The sequence below is a fragment of the Lutra lutra genome, chromosome 16 (genome assembly GCF_902655055.1).
Source record: "Lutra lutra chromosome 16, mLutLut1.2, whole genome shotgun sequence".
Lineage (NCBI taxonomy): Eukaryota > Metazoa > Chordata > Mammalia > Carnivora > Mustelidae > Lutra > Lutra lutra.
The window spans coordinates 33,107,714-33,132,302 of record NC_062293.1 but is presented as its reverse complement, the minus strand read 5'-3'; the positions used below and the strand labels follow the sequence as shown (position 1 = coordinate 33,132,302).

General features: G+C 40.8%; 2 protein-coding genes and 1 non-coding gene across 16 annotated transcripts in view; 2 read left to right on the top strand and 1 right to left on the bottom strand.

The window, feature by feature from the left end:
* Nucleotides 1-6,694, bottom strand: part of RAD51C (RAD51 paralog C) — a 57,131-nt gene extending 50,437 nt beyond the window's left edge. For 8 of the 9 annotated variants that reach the window (XR_007123351.1, XR_007123350.1, XR_007123349.1 and 5 more), the window contains exons 1-3: nt 6,508-6,693; nt 3,149-3,407; nt 2,320-2,486 (exon numbers count right to left, since the gene is read on the bottom strand). Coding sequence is in view for 6 of the 9 variants with exons in the window: in XM_047707009.1 (XP_047562965.1) it covers nt 2,320-2,486; nt 3,149-3,407; nt 6,508-6,625 (544 nt within the window). In the remaining 3 variants the exon portion in view is untranslated. Of the gene's footprint in view, nt 1-2,319; nt 2,487-3,148; nt 3,408-6,507 lie in introns of all 9 variants that reach the window. The other variant, XM_047707012.1, reaches the window with a different exon arrangement.
* Nucleotides 6,695-6,805: 111 nt separating this feature from the next.
* TEX14 (testis expressed 14, intercellular bridge forming factor) overlaps nt 6,806-24,589 on the top strand; it is a 128,443-nt gene continuing 110,659 nt past the window's right edge. For 5 of the 6 annotated variants that reach the window (XM_047707002.1, XM_047707004.1, XM_047707003.1 and 2 more), the window contains exon 1: nt 6,806-7,320. The gene's annotated coding sequence lies outside the window, so the exon portion shown is untranslated. The other variant, XM_047707006.1, reaches the window with a different exon arrangement.
* Nucleotides 17,072-17,235, top strand: LOC125088271 (U1 spliceosomal RNA). Its single transcript, XR_007123667.1, has one exon. It is a non-coding gene; the product is annotated as a U1 spliceosomal RNA (small nuclear RNA).

Genomic DNA, 24,589 nt, shown 5'->3' with positions numbered 1-24,589 from the left:
GGAGATGGAGTCCTGCATCTAGCTCTGCATTCAGCAGGGAGTCTGCTTGAGATTCTCTCCCTCTGCACCCCCTTGCTGGTGCTCTCTCAAAAAATAAATAAATAAATAAATCTTAAAAAGAAAAAATGGTTTGGTTTTATACATATTACAGAGAGAAACCAGTTTAAAATTACTGCACTTTAAAACGTCCTTAAGTTTTAACATTGAAAAAAAAAACACAAGAAATTAAATTTCAGAAAGCACTGCTTATTACAAATATAAAAGTTCATTTTTAACCAAAAAAATAGTAACTTAATCACACAGCAATCACTAAAGACTTTATATCCCAGTGCCACACCTATAATATTCACAGTAAGGTTTTAAGACACTACTACAAATACACATTGTAACACGGGTAGCTTTAAGGCCTTTCAGTAGATATACTGGTCATCAGTTAAAAAGGACACCTAGGGGGGCGCCTGGATGGCTCAGTGGGTTAAGCCGCTGCCTTCGGCTTGGGTCATGATCTCACAGTCCTGGGATCGAGCCCCGCATCAGGCTCTCTGCTCAGCGGGGAGCCTGCTTCCTCCTCTCTCTCTGCCTGCCTCTCTGCCTGCTTGTGATCTCTCTGTCAAGTAAATAAATAAAATTAAAAAAAAAAAAAAAAAAAAAAAAAGGACACCTAGGGGTACCTGGGTGGCTCAGGTGGTTAAACATATACCTTCTGCTCAGTGCATGATCCCAGGATCTTGGGATAGAGTCCTGCACTGGGCTCCCTGCTCAGGAGGAAGTCAGCTTCTCCCTCTCCTCTACCCCTTACCACTGCTCGTCCTTGCTCGCTCACTCTGTCTCTCATTCTCAAATAAATAAATAAAATCTCTAAAAAAAAAAGGGGGTGCCTGGCTGACTCAGTTGGTTACGCCACTGCCTTCAGCTCAGGTCATGATCCTGGAGTCTAAGGATCAAGTCCAACATCGGGTTCCCTGCTCAGTGGGGAGTCTGCTTCTCCCTCTGACCCTCTTCCCCTCTCATGCTCTCTCTCTCAAATAAAATATTTTAAAAAATAAAAATAAATAAAAAGGACACCAAGTACTCATATGAAAATTAAAATATCCAACTATTACATTCATTTAAAGGGTATACAAGCATCTTATGAAAAGTATTGGGTTTTTTGCTTTTTTTTTTTTTTTAAGATTTTGTTTATTTATTTGACAGAGACAGTGAGAGAGAGAACACAAGCAGGGTAAACAGGAGAGGGGAAGCAGGCTCCCTGCTGAGCAGGAAGCCCCACATGGTGCTCAATCCCAGGACCTTGAGATCATGACCTGAGTTGAAGGCAGACACTTAACGACTGAGCCACTTAGGCGCCCCAAAAAGTATTGTTTTTTTTAATTACTAAAGAATGAGGATGGGACAACCAAAAAATAAACTAAAACAGTCAAACCAGAAACCATTTCATTTAAAAGTAATTTAAAAAGCAAGAACTTAAATACCTTTGAGTATTTAAATTATTTAAATTGAAATTACCTTTATATGTTTTCTTAAAAAAATCAAACAATAGTTCTACATAGGAAAAATACAAAAAAAATTAACACAGCCATGAAGTCTATTACATTCTACTCAGAACCCCCTAAAGTCAATCACCTTAATGTTCTAAATATTTCCAACATGGTTTTTCAAAGCTATCTTCAGTGGGAAACCTGGGTGGCTCATTCGGCTGGGCATCTGCGCTCAGCTCATGTCATGATGCCAGGGTCCAGGGATCTAGGCCCCACCTCTGGTTTTCTGCTCAGCTGGGAATCTGCTTCTCCCTCTGTGCCTCCCTCCACTCGTGCTTGCTCTGGCTCTCTCTCTCAAATAGATAGATAAAATCTTAAAAAAAAAAGAAGAAGAAGTAGTAGTAGTAGTAGTAGTAGTGAGGGCCATAAGAGAAGAAGAAAAGGGAAAAGGCCGGTCTAGGTTGTGGCATTTCTAAGTCTACAAGAAAGATCTGGGGCGCCTGGGTGGCTCAGTGGGTTAAAGCCTCTGCCTTAGGCTCGGGTCATGATCTCATGATCTCAGGGTCCTGGGATCAAGCCCTGCATCGCGCTCTCTGCTCAGCGGGAGTCCGCTTCCTCCTCTCTCTCTCTGCCTGCCTCTCTGCCTACTTGTGATCTCTGTCAAATAAATAAATAAAATATTAAAAAAAAATTTTTTTTTAAATAAATAAAAGATCTGAGAGTTTAACACCAGGACACTGTCGAGTCATTAAGATTCACGTTCCAAATTGTTTTCTGCTGAGGCTTGAGAGGAATGTTAATTACTTTTATTATAGAGAAAGAGGATCACTTGCTAACTTACCCCCTCCCATATGTGTTTCTGCTGTAAGGTGAAGGTGCTGAATACAGGCAGTAGCAAGGTCTACCACTCTATCAACCATAAAGCTTCCTTCAGTATCAATAAAAACTGCTTCACCTTCCACTCCTCCAAAACATTCTGGTATCTGCACATCTACTGCCAACTGCATACTGTCAAGAGAAAGTTGAATGACCAAATCATTATCATAAACATCTCAGGCAGCATTTTCAAACTCCACATCACCACCATTAGGTACCACATTAGGCAACAGATATGGCTAACTTTCTGCTCCAAATATATGTGAATCAACTGATACTTGGATTAGGGGGAGGGTGTACCCATAAAACCATGATTAAGGACTTTTTTAGTGGTTTTTAGGTCTTTAGGAATTAAACCCTTCCTCATACTAAACCTACCTTCAAATATATCCTCAGGAATTAATATAAAAAAATACAATAAATATATGTATTATAATACACACATATAAAAATACATTATAATAAATACAATATTCATATTTTATACTGTTATATATATTATGTAATAAAAATACAATAAAATAGAAGACCACCTGTTTACCCTAATGATCACATTACAATGTTGCAAAAGAAACATTTTCAGATACCAAAATAATTATACCAATTCAAAGATGCAGTACTGAAGTAACACAAATGGTAAACTGATTTTTTTGTGTGCATGCATACACACAAAAAAAATTAAGAGCACATACATGCATTTTTGGGCTCCTGAATTTAGACCCACAGCACCATAATGTATTACTTACATAAAATGTCATTAAGCCTACCCTTAAGAAGAGAACATTTTACTTTACCATAATTGTGTTTTTCCAACACCCGGTACACCACAAATTTCTGTTGTTTTGGTTAAGGGTATTCCACCCCCAAGAATATTATCTAGTGCTGAACAGAAGGTAATTATGAAGCTCTGGGTATGCTCCTGCTCAAGAAGTTCCAGTGCTGTACACTTCTTGCCTGACTCAGCTGTAGCAGTGTATCTTGGTTTAATTGTAAGACATTCTCTTCTTAAAATCTGCAGAGTTTCTAAGGCTTCCTCTTTAGATATCCCAACTTCTGAAAGTAAAAGAAGAAAACAAAACAAAACCAAAAGAAAACCTCGAACCCTGATTTTAGAAATTTAAAAGTCTTAACATGCTTTTGGGTTGTCTTTATTAATTTTAATTTTTAGATAAGAGTGATGCCAAGAGTAAAGAAAAATAAAAATAAAACATTCCATTAACTATTGAATTTTTCAAGTTAATAAAGGCATTTATCTATATTTTCTTAGCATTTACATATTTAAAGGATCTATTTATTACCTCAAAAACAGAATTCAGAATCCAAACCTCTAAAGCATTTGAGTACCTACAAGAGTATCTCAGGAAGTAGAAATAAAAATGTACTGGCAAGGGGTGCCTTGGAGGCTCAGCTGGTTAAGTGTCTGCCTCCAGCCGAGTATGAGGCTCTCTGCTCAGTGGAGAGTCTGCTTCTTCCTCTCCCTCTGCTGCTCACCCTGCTTGTGCTCTCAAATAAATAAATAAAATCTTTACTAAAAAAAAAAAAAAAAAAAACTGGCACTCAGTCCTTTTACTATCTCTTTTGGTTTTATGAAGTCATAGTTTTTTTTGTTTTGTTTTGTTTTTTAAGATTTTATTTATTTATTTCATAGAGATCACAAGTAGGCAGAGAGGCAGAAGCAGGCTTCTGCTGAGCAGAGAGCCATACTCGGGCTAGATTCCAGGACTCTGGGATCAAGACCCAAGCTGAAGGCAGAGGCTTTAACAAACTGAGCCACCCAGGCACCCCTGAAGTCACAGTTATTTTGATCTAATAAGGCATCTAAATTACTTTTCAGAAGAGAATGAAAATGGCCTCTAACTGCCTAAAACAAGATTTAACTTTAGGAAGTGCATGTGCATGTATTATTCATAATAAAAACTTTTCATAGAAACACTATCATGAAAAATTCACATATCACTCCAAACTTTTTTTTTTTTTTTGGTCAGAGAGAGAGGGAGAGAGAGCAAGCACAGGCAGACAGAATGGCAGGCAGAGGCAGAGGGAGAAGCAGGCTCCCCGCCAAGCAAGGAGCCTGATGTGGGACTTGATCCCAGGACGCCAGGATCATGACCTGAGCCGAAGGCAGCTGCTTAACCCACTGAGCCACCCAGGCGTCCCCACTCCAAACTTTTTAATGAGAACAATTATTTGATGCACAAATATTTTAAATAATACACTTATGGGGGCGCCTGGGTGGCTCAGTGGGTTAAGCCTCTGCCTTTGGCTCAGGTCATGATCTTGGGGTCCTGGGATCGAGCCCCACATCAGGCTCTCTGCTCAGAAGGGAGCCTGCTTCCCTCTCTCTCTCTGCCTCTCTCTCTACCTACTTGTGATCTCTGTCAAATAAATAAAATCTTAAAAAAAAATAATACACTTACACTTCCTCAATTATACAATTTTATTCCTATCAAACAATACGGATTGAGAAGAGAAAATGGCGATTTACAAAACAAGCTGTTAATGAAAGGAATAATGAAAGGTAAGGGTGAAGGGCACCTGGGTGTTTAGTGGGTTAAGCCTCTGCCTTCCTCTCAGGTCAAGATCTCCGGGTCCTGGGATGGAGCCCCGAGTTGGGGGTGAGCGGGGGGGGGGGGGGGGGGGGGGGGGGGGGGGGGGACACGGACACGGGACCTCTGCTCAGCAGGGAGCCTGCTTCGCACTCTCTCTGCCTGCCTCACTGCCTACTTGTGATCTCTGTCAAATAAATAAATAAAATCTTATTTTAAAAAAAGTGAGGGTGACATCACTTATGAGTTTGATAGGGCAGTGCCTGATTTGGTTAGGATATGAGTATAAATTTGGCACTAATAAAAGACAATAATGGTGATAAGGAAATGAAAATCCTATCCAGTTAAAAAGCGGAAACGCTGGAGTCAGATTCCTTGGGTATGTAAACCCTGACTGAATCACTTATTATGAAGTTACTAAGTAAGGATGAATTACCTTTTTTTTTTTTTTTTTTTTTTTGCCTCAGATCTTTCCTTCTGTAAATTGGGAATGAGACAATACATGTTGAATAGCTAGGTAGAATACTCAGGCCATCCCAAATGCTCTGTAACTGTTAGCTATCATTATCATGCAGATTCTCTCATTTATTTTCTGTAAAACCAACTTGTTGAAAGACAAAGAGCCCATCAAGCTTTGGGGGACAGGGGTGCCTGGATGGGGTTCAGTCGGGTAAGCGACTGCCTTCTGCTCAGTTCATGATTCCAGGGCCCCGTATTTGGCTCCCTGCTTCTCCCTCTCCAGCTGCTTGTTCTAACAAATAAATAAAAATTTTAAGCACACAAAAACGGTGGGAAACAGTATGCAGTGTAAGACTTAAACAGTTAACATTGGGTCTACAACATTTATTCTTTAATGGTGAGTTGAAACCTCCTTATTTTCCATTGTTAATGGCAAGGACTTAAAATGTTGCCCTATTTTAAGAGCGGTTCTCAGCATACCCTCGTGTAATGGGTACAGGGAGACTGGCCGCAGATAGCTTCATTTTTGTATTCCTCATGATTCAGCGGTTCCCACCAATGTATAATCTACAGTGCTCTGAAATGAGAGGTTTGGGATTTCTCGTTTCATTTTTCCAGCGAATTACAGGAGAGAAGCAATGTCTTCTTTCTGCTGCTTTCTCCAGGTGCTGGGGATTCTGCTCCCTTTTTGCCTCTAGTCCTATCAGGAATCCTCCATTTCTCAAATGTAATCCCTTTGCCCCTTGGATTCTGGAACAGCTAAAACTAAACCAGCTGTCTGGGTCCCAATCCTAGCTCCACCTTTCCTAGCCCAGTCATCACGAAAAGTAACTTAACCACCTGTTCCTTCATCAGCATATTGGACATAATAATCCACGTTAACAGGGTTCTTTGGGGTAATAAATTAGCTAGTCCTCAAGAGGATTCTGCAGGCACGGGTAGAGAAAGCAATTACTGAATGTTTTCAGGACCACTGCTCTAACCATTACATGTTTTATTGGATTCAAGGAGCGGTTTCACGTCGCAAATGCAGCCTCGGGCGGAGGAAACTGGCGGAGAGTGGGTGGAAGCCTGAAGGCGGAAGAACGGAGATGGAGGCGGCACAGACGGCGGTCCGTGTGCCTCCACTTGCCATCAGAAGTCGTTACCTTTGCTGAGCTCGGACGGTTTCATCTCTAGGAGTTCCTCAGCAGTCTGGAAACCTGCAGACACCAGCTTCACCCGCACGGCTGGGGACAGCGGGAAACTCAGTAAATCCCGCTGCATTTCAAAGCCGGACGCCTACGCGTATCAAGAGCAGCAAGCCCCAGCCCCAACTCCGTTCGCCCGCCCGCGCGCGCCACGTGACGTCAGACGTAAGGCGGAAGGGGCGGTGTCTCTGGCCTGACTGCACGCGGCCTTGGGCTTGGCCCCTCTCCGGAGGAATGTTTTATTTTCTTGTGTCTGTACCATTTCTGTTGTGATTCTTACGAGTCCCATTTAGTGTTTCACCACCAAATATTCAACCTGACAGTAAAAAGGGTGGAGACCGCAAGATGAAGAGCCAGGCCCTACACACTACATCTCCACACCTCAACCCTGGCCTGTTGGGTGGAACCTCAAGGTTATTAGTAAGAATGATCTACTCCCAGCTAGGGGTAACGCACACACCAGCCAGTTACCGGTTTGGCGTATGAAACGGTCATATAAGAATTATTTGGCGTCTCCATTACAGGGTTCCAGTTTCCTATGTTTTCTCCTCGGGTATCCCCCTTGCCTTCCCCCTTCGCCTTTCCCGCCCTCGCCTAAGCCCTCGCCCGCGCGAGGAATTGTGGGCCAGCCCCCCCGCCACCAGCCACGGGGAGCGCTGGGTGCCCAATCCCCACACCCACGCACGCCTTCCCCGCGAGTCCAGTATGAAGCATGGTGGTTTCTGAGACCGTTGGTTCGCTGCCCGCCTAACTTAAGAAGGAGCTGGAAAAGTAAGCAAGTGATGGTCCAGTAGTGGGCTGGGTGTGGGCTCCCGGTTCTGAAAAGGAATAATTGGGCTACGGAACAGCTCCTGCTCTGGTACAGAGGTGAGAAGGGACCCCTTCTAAAACAGAGAACTTTGAGGGAATTGAGGCGGTTTGGAAGGTGGGTTCCGAAGTCTGTCTTTGCCTAAGTGAGTGTGATTTCTTTAGGGCAGTAACTCGTTTGCTATATTTGGTGAGATTCTTAGCCTTAATTTTTTTTTCCCCTAGCTTAAAGGAACTTCCTAAATATTGCAAATCAGAGCTCTTTAAGTACGTAAAATCTAAGAAGGAAACATATGTTGAGCACTTTAGCAAATCCCACGCATTTCAAATGCTCACAATCGTACCAGGAGGAAAACAAGGACACAGAAGCTTAGAGCATAGTTTTCTTCAAGCCGGAATTAAAACCTAGTACCCTCTCTTCTACCCCAAGCTACTTCTAATTGGGAGCCCCTTTTGGGTGGGGTTTCGGGGGTAGAATTCAAGAAGTATTTGTCCCCCATTTGGTAGGACAGGGAAAGTCTGGTAGGACTGGTCAAAATGTGGATTGTTTGCCACGCAATACCTTGTTTAACTACTAGTGTGAGTCACATCTGGGCACACAGTGGGCATTACATAAATGTCCGCAGGGAGAATTCATGCTTATAAAGCAACCAGGGTCTTGGGTGAAGAAGAGACGGTGTTAACATATTTAAAGATAGTGCTTTACTTGGTTTGCTCACTCAACGGAATGAGTCGTGTTTAGAACTTTGTTTCACTGTCAGTGGAGAGTTAAGAAAGTAGTTAACTCTATCTGTAGTCATATAATTATGTGTTATTAATATCTTATTCTGGGCCTTGAGTTGTCTATAATTATCATTTTTTGCATCATTCTGCAGATTTCTTTAATACAGTTTGCTCTATAGTCTGCCTTTCAAACTAGGATCAAGGTTTATGAGGTCAGGCACCAAGAACTAAATAAAAACTATGGGATTTTTTTTTTTTTAAGATTTTATTTATTTATTTGTCAGAGAGAGAGGAGCGAGAGTGAGCACAGGCAGATAGAGTGGCAGGCAGAGGCAGAGGGAGAAGTAGGCTCCCTGCCAAGCAAGGAGCCCGACGTGGGACTCAATCCCAGGATACCGGGATCATGACCCGAGCTGAAGGCAGCTGCTTAACCAACTGAGCCACCCAGGTGTCTCCAAACTATGGGATTTTTATGGAAGGTACACCTTCCTATGGTGTCACATTCACTCGATTTTTAAAGTTTTTTATTTATTATTTTTTAAGATTTTATGTATTCATTTGACAGAGAGAGATAGCAAGAGCAGGAACACAAGCAGGGAGAGTGGGAGAGAGAGAAGCAGGCTTCCTGCTGAGCAGGGAGCTGGATGCGGGGCTCATCCCAGGACATGATCCCAGCAGAAGGCAGACACTTAACAGACTGAGCCACCCAGATGCCCCTACTCCATTTTTTTTTTTATGAGAGGGAAGAATTGAATTATTTAAGTGGTAAGCCATTTAAAATATTTTATATTAAATAAACAACATATTGTAAAGTAAAATGCAAACATAAAAATAAATTTTCAAATAATCATAAGACTTTGAAGAATGATCCAGTTTAACCTGGATACCTCAGTAGTCTCTTGAAGCCTCCTAAGAATATGTTGTTGTTGCTGTTGTTGTTTTTTCGTTGCAATTTAATGAAAAAGTTTGAGAGGCACTACTATGGACAAATGAGCATGGGCCTTGAAGTCATACAAATCTGGGCTTATATCACATCTCTGGAAATTACCAACTGTAAACCTTGCAACAAGTTACTTAGTTTCCTCACCTGCAAGTAAAAGATAATAATTCATGGGATTATTAGAAAGGTCAAATTAACAAATACGGTGATTTTGATAAAACTTCAAGCCTCAGACACACATATTTGGAGTACCAATATCAATTGTACAAAGCTTATACATAGTAGGAACTCAAGATTTTATTTGTTATCCACAAACTCTTGAAATCTCATTTCTGTGACTCCTATTTTCTCCATATCCATCTGGTTTTTCTGTCTCTCTTGGAAGCTCATCTTCCATAACCTGACCCTAAAATGCTTCAGGTTCTTTTAAGACCCCATAGCTGATCTTTTGCTGACTATTCTGTTCTCTTTCTTCTCTTGTGCTCTCATTCTCTCTCTCTCTCTCATTCAGTTACTATATGTCAGTGGTTCTTTTTTTTTCCCCTTAATTAAAAAAAAAAGATTTTATTTAAGAGAGACACAAAGCGTGAGCAGGGAGAAGGGCAGAAGGAGAGGGAGAGGGACAAGCAGACTCCCCATTAAGAGCAGAGCCTAACACAGAGTGTGATCCCAGGACCTTGAGATCATGAAAGATCATGACCTCCAGGGAAGTCAGACATTTACCTGACTGAGCCACTCAGGCACCCCGATTCTTAAATTTATATTTCTAGCCCAGCCCTGTTCTCTCACCTCCAGATGCAAATATCGGATTGCCTACTGGACAATGCAAAGGTCTCCAACTCAGCCTATATATATTTTTTTTTTAAGATTTTATTTATTTATTTGAGAGAGAGAAAACATGAGTGTGGGGGAGGGGCAGAGAGCAAAGGAGAAACAGACTCCCTGTTGAGCAGGGAGCCAGAGGTGGGGCTTGATTCCAGGACCATGGGGTCATAACCTGAGTTGAAAGCAAATGCTTAACCAACTGAGCCACTCAGGAGCCCCTCCAACTCAACCTATCTTAAACCTAACTCAGGGTCACCTTGGTGGGTCAGTTGGTTAAGCATCTGCCTTCTGGCTCCAGTCATGATCCCAGGGTCCTGGGGTGGGGCCTGCATCAGGCTCCCTGCTCAGTGGGGGGTCTGCTTCTCCCTCTGCCCTCCCTTTTTCTCTCTCTCTCTCTCAAATAAATAAAATCTTTAAAAATATTTTTTAAACCTAACTCATTATCTTCTTTAGCCCACTCCCCAAACCTTGTCCTCTTCCTGCATTCCCTACCTCCATAACCTGAATATCCATCTTTTCCATATGCACAGACAAGAAACCTAGGTATCATTCTCAACACCTTCCCTTTTCACTCCCCGTGTTTAATGCATACACAGATCCTATCAGTTTTCTCTTTAACATATCTTGATTCTGTTCATGCCTCCACCTCTAGGCCAAGCTCCCACCATTTTGTTTGTAGGTACTCAAGACCATTTTAGCGGGTCTCTCTGCATCTTGTCTTCTTCTCCCCTCTAGTCTGTTCTCCCATGCTGCAGCCAGAATGTTCTTTCTACAGTACAATTCTATATTTCAGCTCATGTCACTTTTTATTTTACTCTTAGGATACAGACCAAATTTCTTAGTAAGACTCAAGTTTCCCTTTTAAGGCTCTCACGGCACCAAATGCCTCTGTGTGATCTTTTATTTAGTATATGTCTCCCTGACCAGATTGAAAACTTCAGTAGAGCAGGACCATGTGGATTTTATTCCAGGTGTTTTCCTGGAACCCCTAGCCCAATGTATGGCTTTAGTGGGTACTCAGTAAATATTTATTAAAAGAATGGATGATTAGATGATTGACCTGCGCCTCTCTCCCTATATTTTTCTATTTTGTACTTTTAATCTGTATACTTTAAAAATATAGGGGCGCCTGGGTGGCTCAGTGGGTTAAAGCCTCTGCCTTCGGCTCAGGTCATGATCCCAGGGTCCTGGGATCGAGCCCCGCATCGGGATCTCTGCTCAGCAGAGAGTCTGCTTCCTCCTATCTCTCTCTGCCTGCTTCTCTGCCTACTTGTGATCTCTGTCAAATAAATAAATAAAATCTTAAAAAAAAAATATAAACTTATAGGAAATATATACTTGTAGAAAACAAATAGAGAAAATATAAAGAAGGAAACAAAACTGGTTCATAAATTTTCTATTTAACTCAGATAATAATGTTAACATTTTGGTTTATTTTAATCCTTCTACAAGTTCATATAATGTGTTTATCTTACATATTTGTGGTCAAATTGTGAAGAAATTTGTTTACCTTTTGTTTTTCACTTAATAATTTGTCAAAAGCTTTCTCCCATGTAATTACAAATTATTTGAAAATTAAAATTAGTGGTTGCATACGTTCTGTCCTGAAGTCCATCTTTCTAATCTGGCCTATAACTGTATAGTCGAATTATTTCCACTTTTGTTTTGCTTTTGCTGTGATGAAATAATTCTCTCTCTCTCTCTCGAAGTACATTTCTTGAAGTAAAATTCCTGGGTCAGAGAGTATACATTTTCATTTTGAATCATACTGCCAAATGTTTATACCACTTATACTCCTACTAACAGCATATGAGGGCTAGTTTTCCCATCTCCATCCCAACACTGGCCTTCAGAGTCTTCAAATGTTTTTTATTTTTCCTTTGTTATTGAGGTATAATTGACTTCAACTGGTAATTATGTTTTATTACTAAGAGAGGTTAAAATTTTTTTCATATAGTTTTATTGGGCAAATGTATCTTATTAAAACTATCCCATTTAGATCCTTTGCCCACTTTTAATTTGTAAAAATGGTAAAATACACATAAAATACCATCTCACCCATTTCTAAGCGTACAATTCAATAGTGTTAATCATCTTCACAATGTTGTGCAGCTGATCTCCAGAACTTTTTTATCTTGCAAACTTTGTCTTGAAACTGTGTGCCCATTAAATAGCAGCTCCTCATTTCCCCTTCCCTCAGCTGCTGGCAATCACCGTTCTACTCTGTTTCTATGAGTCTGAGTACTCTTGATACCTTACAGAGGTGGAATCATGTAGTATTTGTCTTTTTGTGACGGGTTTATTTCACTTCACATAATGTCCCAAAGGCGTATCCATGTTGTAGCATGTGTCAGTTTCCTCCCTTTTTAGATCTGAATAATATCCAAAATGTACCACATTTTGTTTATCCATACATCTGTGTATGGACACTTGGGTTGCTTCCACCTCTTGGGTGTTGTGAATAATGGTGCTATAAACATCTGTACATTCTTTCCCACTTTATACCTGAGGTACTTGAGGGGCACCTGTGTGGCTCAGTTGGTTAAGCATCTGCCTTCGGCTCAGGTCTTGATCCTGGGGTCCTAGGATTGAGCTCTGTGTCAGGCTCCCTGCTCAGCTAAGCAGGGAACCTGCTTCTCTCCACCCCACCGCCGCCACCCCTGGTCTTGTATGTGCTCTCTCACGCTCTCTCTGTCTGAAATATATAAAATCATATTATATATATATATATACATAGATATATATGTAACAGAGGTACTTTAATTTAAAAAAATATATTTGTAGGGGCACCTGGGTGGCTTATTCAGTTAAGCATCTTCCTTTGGCTCAGTCATGATTCTAGGGTCCTGGGATCGAGCCACACATCCAACTCCATGTTCAGCAGAAAGCCTGCTTCTCCCTCTCTCCCTCTGCTGCTCCCCCTGCTTGTGTTCTCTGTCAAATAAATAAATAAAATCTTAAAAAAATAAAATATATATTTTTAACAGGTCTATGTTTTTTTTATTATCAGAAACAACAACTAATATTTAGTTGTGCTTAGTATAGGCCAAATTTTCTACTCAGCTTTGACATCAGAACCCATGCTTTTATTCCATATGCTGCCTATCCTCTCTGATATGCATATTGTATTATACGGGTTAATCTGTATACTGCCTAATCTATATATTGCAAATATCTTCCCATTCTGTCATTTGTATTTAAACTTTGAGGTTTTCTATTTTGTTAATGTTTGTTGTACGCAAATGTAGTCAAAGTTTGTACTTAATTCTGACTTTGGTAACAGGCTTAGAAAGTCTTTTCTTGGGCGCCTGGGTGGCTCAGTGGGTTAAGCCGCTGCCTTCGGCTCAGGTCATGATCCCAGAGTCCTGGGATCGAGTCCCGCATCGGGCTCGCTGCTCAGCAAGAAGCCTGCTTCCCTTCCTCTCTCTCTGCCTGCCTCTCTGCCTACTTGTGATCTCTCTCTGTCAAATAAATAAATAAAATCTTTAAAAAAAAAAAAAGAAAGTCTTTTCTTGGGCACCTGGGTGGCTCAGTGGGTTAAGCCGCTGCCTTTGGCTCAGGTTATGATCTCAGGGTCCTGGGATCGAGTTCCGCATGGGGCTCTCTGCTGAGCAGAGAGCCTGCTTCCCTCTCTCTCTCTGCCTGCCTCTCTGTCTACTTGTGATCTCTCTCTGTCAAATAAATAAATAAAATCTTTAAAAAAAAAAAAAAGTCTTTTCTTTGGAGGTGCCTGGCTGGCTCAGTTGAAAGAACATGTAACACTTGATCCCAAGGTCATGAGTTTGAGCCCCTTGGGTGTAGAGATTACTTAACTAAATAAGAAAAAAAGACTTTTCTTCAAAATTATAAACATAATAACCTGGCTTTTTTCTACATATGGTTTATCATTTAATTTGGATATTTTAACTTTGTTTTTTTTTTTTTTAAGATAAAGTAGGAGAAAGAAAGTAATATTTTCCTTTTCAGGGGTAGCCAATTTTCTATGCACTCTATATGAGCTAATCAATCTTTGTCCCCACCTATGTGATATGCCTACTTCTATCATACTTTTATGTACTTAAGTTCTATATTCCTGGCATAAAACCTATTTAGTTATTTTGTATGTTATTTTAATATCCTACTAGATCCAGTTCATAAAGTCGTTATTGTAGTTGACATTTTTGTTCATGGGATTAATCTGTGAGGCTATTACATCTACGTTGTCTGGTTTTGGCAATAGTTTTTCAGCCTTTGTAAGATAAACTAAAAAGCTTCTTCACTTTTTCTGTGTTAACTTATGTTATTATTTAACAAACATGTATTTCCTTATATTTTTCTAATCAAAGAAATGTGGCTTTCTTCAGAGGATACTAAGGTTTGCAAGGCTCCTGTGAGGATTATAGCACTAATGTCTTCCTTAACCAGTGTGGGAGGGAAAGTCACCTTTTTGCCCTAAGGCAGACTGTCTCAGATGAATGTTTTAATAAGTAGACCAGTAATAAGTTCTTGTGAAATATTGGAACTAGCCTTGTGAAGAGTATGGGTGGTTTAAGAGCTATGTGTTTCTTGTTTAAGAAAGCACTGCTGGGGGCCACCTGGGTGGCTCAGTTGTTAAGCATCTGTCTTTGGCTCAGGTCATGATTCCAGGGTTCTGGGATCAAGCTCGGCATGGGGCTCCCTGCTCAGGGGAAACCTGCGTCTCCCTCTCCCACTCCTCCTGCTTGTGTTCCCTCTCTTTTTTTTTTTTTTTTTTTCATTTATTTATCTGACAGAGATCACAAGTAGGCAGAGAGGCAGGCAGAGAGAGAGAGAGGAGGAAGCAGGCTCTCTGCAGAGCAGAGAGCCTGATGTGGGGCTCGATCCCAGGACCCTGGGATCATGACCCGAGCCGAAGGCAGAGGCTTTAACCCACTGAGCCACCCAGGCGCCCCTTGTGTTCCCTCTCTTGCTGTGTCTTTCTCTGTCAAATAAATAAATAAAATGTTGAAAGAAAGAACAAACAAACTAAGGAACTGCTGGGGGTGCCTGGGTGGCTCAGTTGGCTAACCTTCTTTGACTCAGGTCATGATCCTAGGATCCTGGGATTGTGTTCCCCATCGCATTGGGCTCCTCGCTCCGCAGGGAGCCTGCTTCTCCCTCTACCGCTCCCTGCTGCTGGTGTGTGCGCACACACGCGCTCTCTCTCTCTCTCTCATGCTCTCTCTCTAATAAATAATTTTTTAAAAAAAATAAAGAAAGCACTGCTAGTCACAAATCTGAGAATGGTAGTTTGAATTTTAAGAGTTCTTTTGATGGTAACTGTAGTCTAGTTCATAGACATTTCACTTTTCCCTTATGTGAGTGGTTCCTGGCAGATTTCAAGGTATCTTTAATTTTACAGTATAAAATGTAGATATTTTGTGTATGGATTAGACCATATATACATATATATGTTTATGTGTGTATATGGATATGTATGCATATATATTATATAGTAGTTCTTTGGGGAGAAAAATCTGTAAAAATCAAACTGGTTGCTGTCAGATGGTCAGATTTGAAGAATAGTTGCAACTCACAAGAGTCCCCTCTCCACTCTGCCCCAATATTTTTTTCTCTCCATCTCTCTTCATCTGTTCTTCAATAAGATTTTTAAAAACAGAGGCGCCTGGGTGGCTCAGTTGTTAAGTGTCTGCTTTTGGCTCAGGTCTTTTTTTTTTTTTTCCTTACTATACTTTTTTTTCCCCAGATTTTGTTTGTCAGAGAGAGAGAGCCCGCACACAAAGGGGGAGCAGCAGGCAAAGGGAGAGCAGGCTCCCTGCTGAGCAAAGAGCCTGATGTGGGACTCAGTCCCAGAAAAGTGGGACCGTTACCTGAGCCAAAGGCAGTTGCTTAACTGAATGAGCCCCCTGGGTGTCCCTTGGCTCGGGTCTTGATCCCAGGGTTCTGGAATCGAGCCCTGCATCAGGCTCCCTGCTCAGCGGAGAACCTGCTTATGTTCACTCTCTCAGTGTCTCTTTATGTCAAATAAATCAATAAAATAAAATAATTTTAAAAACAGCATTATCTTAAAGATATAAAACTCTGAAAAAAAAAATGGTATGAAACTCTAATTTGTTTTGGTAGAGAACACCAGACAGGTCCTGCAAAATAAAAAGATTTGGGAAATAAGGTGATTCTGGTGTGATCTTGGAGAGACAATTGAAGAACTATTGGAACTTGGAAACTCCAATTTTAATTTACAGTGAAGAAAGAAGGATAGGATTAAGACTAGTAATAACGTATGTGAATATGGAATACTGGATTATTGAGCATTGCCTGATACTGAATTTGCTCTCTTTGAAGAATCTAATATGAGGCAAGGAGGGCTTGGCACTTTCTTGTAGGAAGGAGTCTCCAGTAGTCTTGTTCTGGATTTCAGAGACAGCCATGAAAAAGAAATGGATGACAGCTTGAAGTGTAAAACATGGGGGAGTTGGTTTGGGGGGAGGGGCGGGGTTAAGGATACTTAGAAACACGATTTATTGATGCCTGGGAAGGGAGACATTCTGGTCAAGCAGACAGTTTCCAGTTGTGAGGACCATCGTCACACTCCAGCTCTGCAAACCCGTGGGAATTTCCCCAATGTCTATATAGGAAGGGGGCGCTTCATGAGCTTTCCCCTAGTTAGCTCGCCTCAGAATTAGAACTAGTGTTTATACAACAGCTTTTTCAAATAAGGGTGGTGATTTGCTGTATATTTGAAAGAGAACATATTTTGTACTTGTGCCTGAATACTTGAACAACCTATTCTTAGCAATACATGCCCTGGATTTTCGTATGTAGTTTTGCCAAATTTAATCTTTTTAGACTTGATCTTTCAATTACATGGCTTGCTGAACTGCGCCAGACATTAGGGACATCATTAGCTCCCACACCTTGAAAGAAGGAACTGATTTATGTCGTTTATCTTTAAATTGTAGCTTGTCTTTTCCTTTAAATTTCATTCAAACAGCACCAGTAACTAGGGAATAGGAAGGGCTTAAATGAGATCAGCAAAAAGGGTGTGGAATATGTAAATAAGCCCGGTGACTGCTGGTCGTGATTATACCGGGCATATATTTTATAGATTTTGGCAATATCCGGATGTACAAAATATTGCTAATTAGTAACTATGACTTGGAGACTCTCTATTTCAGAAGGAACGGGGTCAATAGGATCCATGAGAAAAGTGATCCTATCTTTAAAGTAACTTGAATCTGAGGGTGAGGTGCCAGGCGACTCTTTCAACTCATACTTACCTGGCAGGGGAGATACCATGATCACGAAGGTGGTTTTCCCAGGGCGAGGCTTATCCATTGCACTCCGGATGTGCTGACCCCTGCGATTTCCCCAAATGTGGGAAACTCGACTGCATAATTTGTGGTAGTGGGGGACTGCGTTCGCGCTTTCCCCTGGTGTATGTTGTTTAAAGAAAGAGGATTATGATATGTTGGGTAAAAGCACTTTTTCCCTTTCCTGGTTTACTAGGTGCTGGCGTAGTACTTGAAGTTGTGTTCTCCATAGTTGGTAGTCTTTTTCTGGTGTTAGTAGCAGATGCTTTTAGTGAGTTATTATTTTGCATACTTATGATATCAAGAAAGCTAGTCGGTCATATGTTACCACTAAATGTTGTTTAGAGTATGTAAATGGGTTCTTGGTGGACATTGTGCATCCTTTTGTCATTGCACTGTACGTGTACCAACCACGGTGATTTCCTCCAATACGGAAAACTGGAGTGCATGATTTTTGGTAGAGGGGGACTGAGTTTGTACTCTCCACTGATACCTTCTACTTTGAAAAGACGATTTGCTTGTTATTGCTTGGCTTTTAGTTCATCAGTATGGCTTTCTATAATCATTCTGTTATCTATGATAGTATAACGATGTGTTATGACCATTATTCTTTGTGTGGCTGTTCACTTGGTACCAGTTGTTTTAGCCGAATGTAGTGTATTCTTGTGCCCACCACTGGAGGGCTCACTTTGCGCCACCTTAAGCTATCTGCATCTGTTTTTGCACTTGATTGTTCCCTAGGTATATACTGTAAAAGAATAGGAAGAAGAGATTTCAGGGAAAGTTTGAGCACCTAGAAATGCACATAGGGCAGAGTTTGATAAAGGTGGTAAATAATATAAGGGACTGTCTTCACTTTGTTGATTAAGAGTGTGAAAGACATTACTTTGAAGAAGGCTGGGTGTTTATTATTTACCTCTTATACTTAACTGAGTAGTTAACAATTTCAGAGGGGTTTCTTTTCAGGTATGTCTCGAGCTGTATCCTTAGATTTCCCCAAAATGAGGAACTGGGCTATAGTGTAATCTCTGCTAGTGAAAGTACTTCATGTTTTCTCCTATACCTTGGTTTTTATCCCCTAATAATTTTATTAAAGTAATGTTATGCATGTGAAAAGCATCATACAGAAAGATCCAACCTGCATAACACTCCCCTGATCCACCCTTTCTCATCCTGCTCATTCCTTTCCCCAGAGCACTACTTTTTTTTTTTTTTTAAAGATTTTATTTATTTGACAGAGATCACAAGTGGGCAGAGAGGCAAGCAGAGAGAGAGAGAGAGAGAGGAGGAAGCAGGCTCCCTGCAGAGCAGAGAGCCCGATGTGGGACTCGATCCCAGGACCCTGAGATCATGACCTGAGCTGAAGGCAGAGGCTTAACCGCTGAGCCACCCAGGTGCCCCCCCCCTTTTTTTTAAGTAAGCTGTAGGGGGCGCCTGGGTGGCTCAATGGGTTAAGCGGCTGCCTTCAGCTCAGGTCGCGAACCCAGGGTCCTGGGATTGAGCCCCATCGGGCTCTCTGCTCATCAGGGAGCCTGCTTCCTCTTCTCTCTCTGCCTGCCTCTGTGCCTACTTGTTATCTCTGTCTGTCAAATAAATAAATAAAATCTTTTAAAAAAATAAAATAAAAATAAAGTAAGCTGTAGGCCCAACATGGGTTTTGAACTCACAGCCCCAGATCAGAAGACTGGCTTGCTCTACCTACTGAGCCAGCGAGGTGACCCCCTGAATACTACTTGTAAAACTTGTTTAGCTGTTTTGTTATGGAACCTAAACTGGATCACTGACAGAAGAACCAAACGGCACTCGGAAATCTCGGAGTATAGGAGATTTATTTGACACTGGCAGGTTCAGAGGAGAGTGATCTCCAGAAGTCTGAACCCTGAGCACGAAGCAGGTAATTTAGATCCTTCTACTTCTGCATATTTTACTCTTGGCGCACGCGGGAAGTGGGACAGGGGAGGACCCCAGATTGGTGCGCGGGAAGCAGGGCAGAGAGAAGAACCCGGAAGAGCCCGGGGCAGGGGCTGGGACCCCTTTGCTGGCCTGGTGGGCCATCATAAGACACAGATTTTGGGGCACCTGGGTGGCTCAGTGGGTTATATAAAGCCTCTGCCTTCGGCTCAGGTCATGATCCCAGGACACTGGGATCCAGCCCTACATCCAGGCTCTCTGCTCAATGGGGAGCCTGCTTCCCCCTCTCTCTGTCTCTGCTTGCCTCTCTGCCTACTTGTGATCTCTGTCAAATAAATAAATAAAATTAAATTATAAAAGAAAAGAAAAAAAATTTTTAAAAAGACACAGATTTTCCTTACAATTTCATCATACTTGCCTCAATAAATAATGTTTGTGCTCGGGTTTTTACTGAGGATTTGGCTGATATTCTCTACCCCAGTACCTTCCTTTCTCTATCCTTTTATTACATTTATGGAACAATTTTCTGTTCTTCAGTCAGTTCCTTTGGTTATTTTATTTTATTTGAAGATTTACTTATTTATTTATTTGAGAGAGCACTTGCATTTGCACACGTATGGGGGGAGGAGCAGAGGGAGAAAAACTCAGACTCCCTACCGAACGCAGGGCTCCAACCAATGACCCTAAGCCAAGGTTATGACCTGAGACAAAACAGGACTGAACCACCCAGGTGCCCCCCCTTGATAATTTTAAATCACATTTCTTTATTACTTGTTAGCTCTTCAGTTGGAAAGGTAAGGATATTAGCAAGGCTTTGGGGCTTTGAAAGAAAATGTTTCGATTTTGCTCCTTACATCTATTGTTGTAGACTGTAGAGCGATAGAAGAAAATACAGGAAGAAATGTGAGTGGTAGAAAATGTGAAGTATTTGCCACTTGTAAGTCGTATTTTATTCTTTTATTCATTCTTTTATTCTTTTATTTATTCAGGTATAATTGACATACAATATTAGATAAGTTTCAGGTGTACAACAGTAATTGGACATTTGTATACATGTGAAAAAGTCACCACAATAAATCAAGTTACCATCTGTGACCTTACAAAGTTAATATAATACTAACATTCCCGTATAATATAGATTCCCCATACTGTACATTACATCCCCCTGTCTTATTTATTTTATAGCTGGAATTTTGTGCTTCTTAATCTCCTTCATCCATTACACCCCTTACCTACCTCCCCTCTGACAACCAACCATCAGTCTGTTCTATTGGTGAATCTAAGTTTTGTTTTGTTGCAGATTCTACATATAAGTGAAATCATGTGGGATTTGTCTTTCTTTGACCTAAAAATTTCATTTTCTAAGTGTTTGTTTGCTGGTACATAGAAATACAATTGAGCTTTGGGCGCGCCTGGGTGGCTCAGTGGGTTAAGCAGCTGCCTTTGGCTCCAGTCATGATCCCAGGGTCCTGGAATCAAGCCCCATATTGGTCTCCTTGCTCAACAGGGAGCCTGCTTCTCCCTCTCCCCCGCAAGTGCACTTTCTCTCAAATAAATAAATAAAATCTTTAATTAAAAAAAAAAAGAAATCTAGTTGATTTTTATGTATTAATCTTGTATCCTGTGACTTTGCTAAATTCCATTATGGGGTGTAGTAGGATTTGCGGGGGGTGGTAAATGCTTTAGGATTTTCTACATAAACTGTGTCATATGTGAATAAAAACGTTTTTCTTTCTTTCTCTCCAAACTAAGGCTTTTTATTTTCCTTGGCTTAAGCTCTAGCTAAGAACCTCCAGTACACTGTTGGATAAAAGTGGGTAAAGTAGTCATTCTTGATTTGTTCTTTATCTGGAAGGAAGATATTTTTACCATGAAGTATATTAGCTATAGGATTTTCATAGATGTTTATCAAACTGATGATAGTATTTTTTTTTTAAGATTTTATTTATTTATTTGACAGAGAGAGATCACAAGTAGACGGAGAGGCAGGCAGAGAGAGAGAGAGAGAGGGAAGCAGGCTCCCTGCTGAGCAGAGAGCCCGATGCGGGCCTCGATCCCAGGACCCTGAGATCATGACCTGAGCCGAAGGCAGCGGCTTAACCCACTGAGCCACCCAGGCGCCTGATGATAGTATTTCTTAAAAATCATAAATGGGTGCTGAATTTTGTTAACTACTTTTTCTACACTACTTCTTAATCGGTGGCTATGATCAAGCCCTGCATCAGGCTCTCTGCTCAGCAGAGTATTTATGTTTCTCTTATACAAACATTATGCACAGGAGAGCATTGTCATTGAATGTCATTCGTTTTCCTTTAATTTTGTTTTTTCTCGGGGTGCCTGGGTGGCTCGGCCGAAGGCCTCTGCCTTTGGCTTGGGTCATGATCTCAGGGTCCTAGGATTGAGCGCCACATCAGGCTCTCTGTTCAACAGGGAGCCTGCTCCCCTGCGCCCCCCTACCCCTGCCTGCCGCTCTGCCTGCTTGTGATCTTTCTCTCTGTCAAATAAATAAATAAAATCTTTAAACTTGTTTTTTGTTTTTTCTCTCTTTCATTTTTTTTTTCCTCTGTTTAATTTTACCTTTTTTCACTTGGTTACTTTCTGCTCAGTTAGGAATTGCTAATTCTTCCCACACCTTCCAATATCCTATTGTTTTCTACAAAGAAAGTCATACCAGATATTCTTTCTGGAGATCTTTTTACTTTTATTTTTCTCCTATGTAAATCCATCACTTTTTTTTTAAGTTTATTTATTTAAGTAATCTCTACACCCAATATGAAGCTTGAACTCATGACCCCGAGATCAAGACTTGTATGCTGTACCAGTTGAGCCAGCCAGGTGCCTCTATATCCATCACTCTTCCAGCCTACTACTGCAGAGGTAGGATGTTTAGGTTATAGTTTAAATGAGAATCAAATTCTGTGTTGGAGTTAAATTTTCCTTCATCACGTCAGATATCACTTTATTGGCTTCTACTCTCCAAAAGTTTTTGAGAAGGCTTTCTGATTCCTGATCTTTTTAATGTGACATATGTGACTAATCTTTAATTGTCTCTTAGAAAAGCTGAAGAATCATCTTTGTTTCTTTTATTCTATAATTTCCTAATGACGTACCTTAGTGTGTCTTATAGTCATTCATTTTATGGAGTGCTTGACAAGGGCTCTTTTTTTTTTTTAATTTTTAAAAATTTTTAAATAAACATATAATGTATTATTAGCCCCAGGGATACAGGTCTGTGAATCGCCAGGTTTACACACTTTACAGCACTCACCATAACACATACCCTCCCCAATGTCCATAACCCCACCATCCTCTCCCTACCCCCTTCCCCCTGGCCCCCCTCAGTTTGTTTTGTGACATTAAGAGTCTCTTATGGTTTGTCTCCCTCCAAATCCCATCTTGTTTCATTTATTCTTTACCTACCCCCCAAACCCCCCACGTTGCATCTCCACTTCCTCATATCAGGGAGATCATATGATAGCTCTCTTTTTCTGACTGACTTACTTCGCTAAGCATAATACCCTCTAGTTCTATCCACGTCATTGCAAATGGCAAGATTTCATTTCTTTTGATGGCTGCATAGTATTCCATTGTATATATATACCACATCTTCTTTATCCATTCATCTGTTGATGAACATCTAGGTTCTATCCATAGTTTGGCTATTCTGGACATTGGTTCTGTAAACATTCAGGAGCATGTGCCCGACAAGGGCTCTTTCAACCAGCAAACTTTCATGCTGAGAAATTCTCTTGTATTATTTCATTGGTGATTTCTCCTCCTTGGTTTTTAATTTTCTGAGACTTTCCATATTTGTAAATTTATAACCCCTACCATGGTCAATTTTAAAAAATCTTTTGTTTTCCTTCTATTCATATTTTTTGCTCAATGCATATATTCAGTTTTTTAGTTTTAGAATCATATATTTTTTTCTTATTTTCTTATTTCTTTTTAAATTTTTTTCTTATTTTCTTATTTCTTTTTTAATTTTTTTCTTATTTTTTATTTTTTAAATTTTTTCTTATTTTCCATTTGTGTAGCTTCTTATACTTATTTTTCAGATGCAAGGTCTTTTAGCTCTCGGAAGATTTTAATGATAGTATTTATTTTTGTTTTTAGTTTTCTTCCTGTTGTATAATCGTTTTCCTCCAAATTGTCTTTTGGTTGGTTGGTTTAGCCACTAGCTTTCATTTTGGAGGTTTTTGTCAGACATCTGTTCATCCTTGGTAGTTCAGTGTTCCTTGATTATTTATAGGTATTCAATATGCCATCTCTGCCTATCATCCAGAATTTAGTGTAGTGAGAAACTGAAGCAACCTATGTGTCCAGCAACAGAGCAATGATTATATAAATAATGGGCCGTTCATAAGATGGACTGTCATGCAGAATTTTTAAATTATATTAACAAGTGGATTGGAAGCTCTGAGGGCCAAGGTGAGGTGTTCAACATTTGTTTGCCTGCAGAATAATCTGCATAGTAGTCTTTCTGAAAGCCCGTGCCTGACATCTTTGGGACTTTGTTTTATGGTGATCATATTCTTCAGAGGAAACTTCTAGTATCCTAGAAAGTAAAGGCTTGGTTGCCACGGTCCTGGAAACCAAATGGAATATGAGAAAGAGGTCTCAGCATTCAGCCTATGTAATGTATATGTACATTTTCTTTTCAGTAAATGTTTTAAGTTTTCATCTGAACTTTTCCAGAGAGCTCCAGGGATGCAGAATTTAAAATTTAAAAAGTATTTAAAAAATACTTTTAAAAACGTTTCCTATGGCCAGAGACGCCTTTTTTTTTTTTTTTAAAGATTTTATTTATTTGACAGAGAGAGAGAAATCACAAGTAGGAAGAGAGGCAGGTGGGCGGGGGGCGGGGGAGAGCTGGCTCCCCGCTGAGCCAAGAGCCCGATGGGGGCCTCCATCCCAGGTCCCCGAGATCATGACCTGAGCCAAAGGCAGAGCCTCAACCAACTGAGCCACCCAGATGCCCTTTCCTATATATTTTTAATGAGAGAATAAAATTAGAATAAAATTAATAAAAAATAATATATGCAATAATTATATGTTGTGTTGTTTTGACTATTTTCAAAGAAACAAACAGGAAAAAACCCTGCTCTAGAGGCCCACAGTCTAGTGGGTGAGGTAACTAAATGCCAGGCAGAGAGAAAAGTAAGGCAGCAATATAGGCTGCAATATAGACTGCTCTCAAGGAAAGCACTCCATCCTTGCGGGGTAGGTGTAATTAGCAGACCATGGGTAGGGAGGGGTAAGAGACAAAGCCTGGGTCCTGAGCTGGGTGGAGGTCTGTTTGAATAGTTCCTCCCCATTCTGTAGAAACTGAGGAAGAGATTCAGAGGCTAGAAGCTTATCTAGAGTCGAGCAGTGTGTACACTGAATGGCAGTCAAGATCATGGATTCCAAAACCCTTGCTCTGCAATACACCGTGCTAACACGTAGCCAGGACAGTTTCTCCTGGACACCCTTTTTCCTCCATCTCCTGGAATAGGAGGGAATGGTGCCGAGCGGGTGTGGAGCATTAGTATCTCTGGAGAGACTGAAGCTAAGCTGGCTCGCG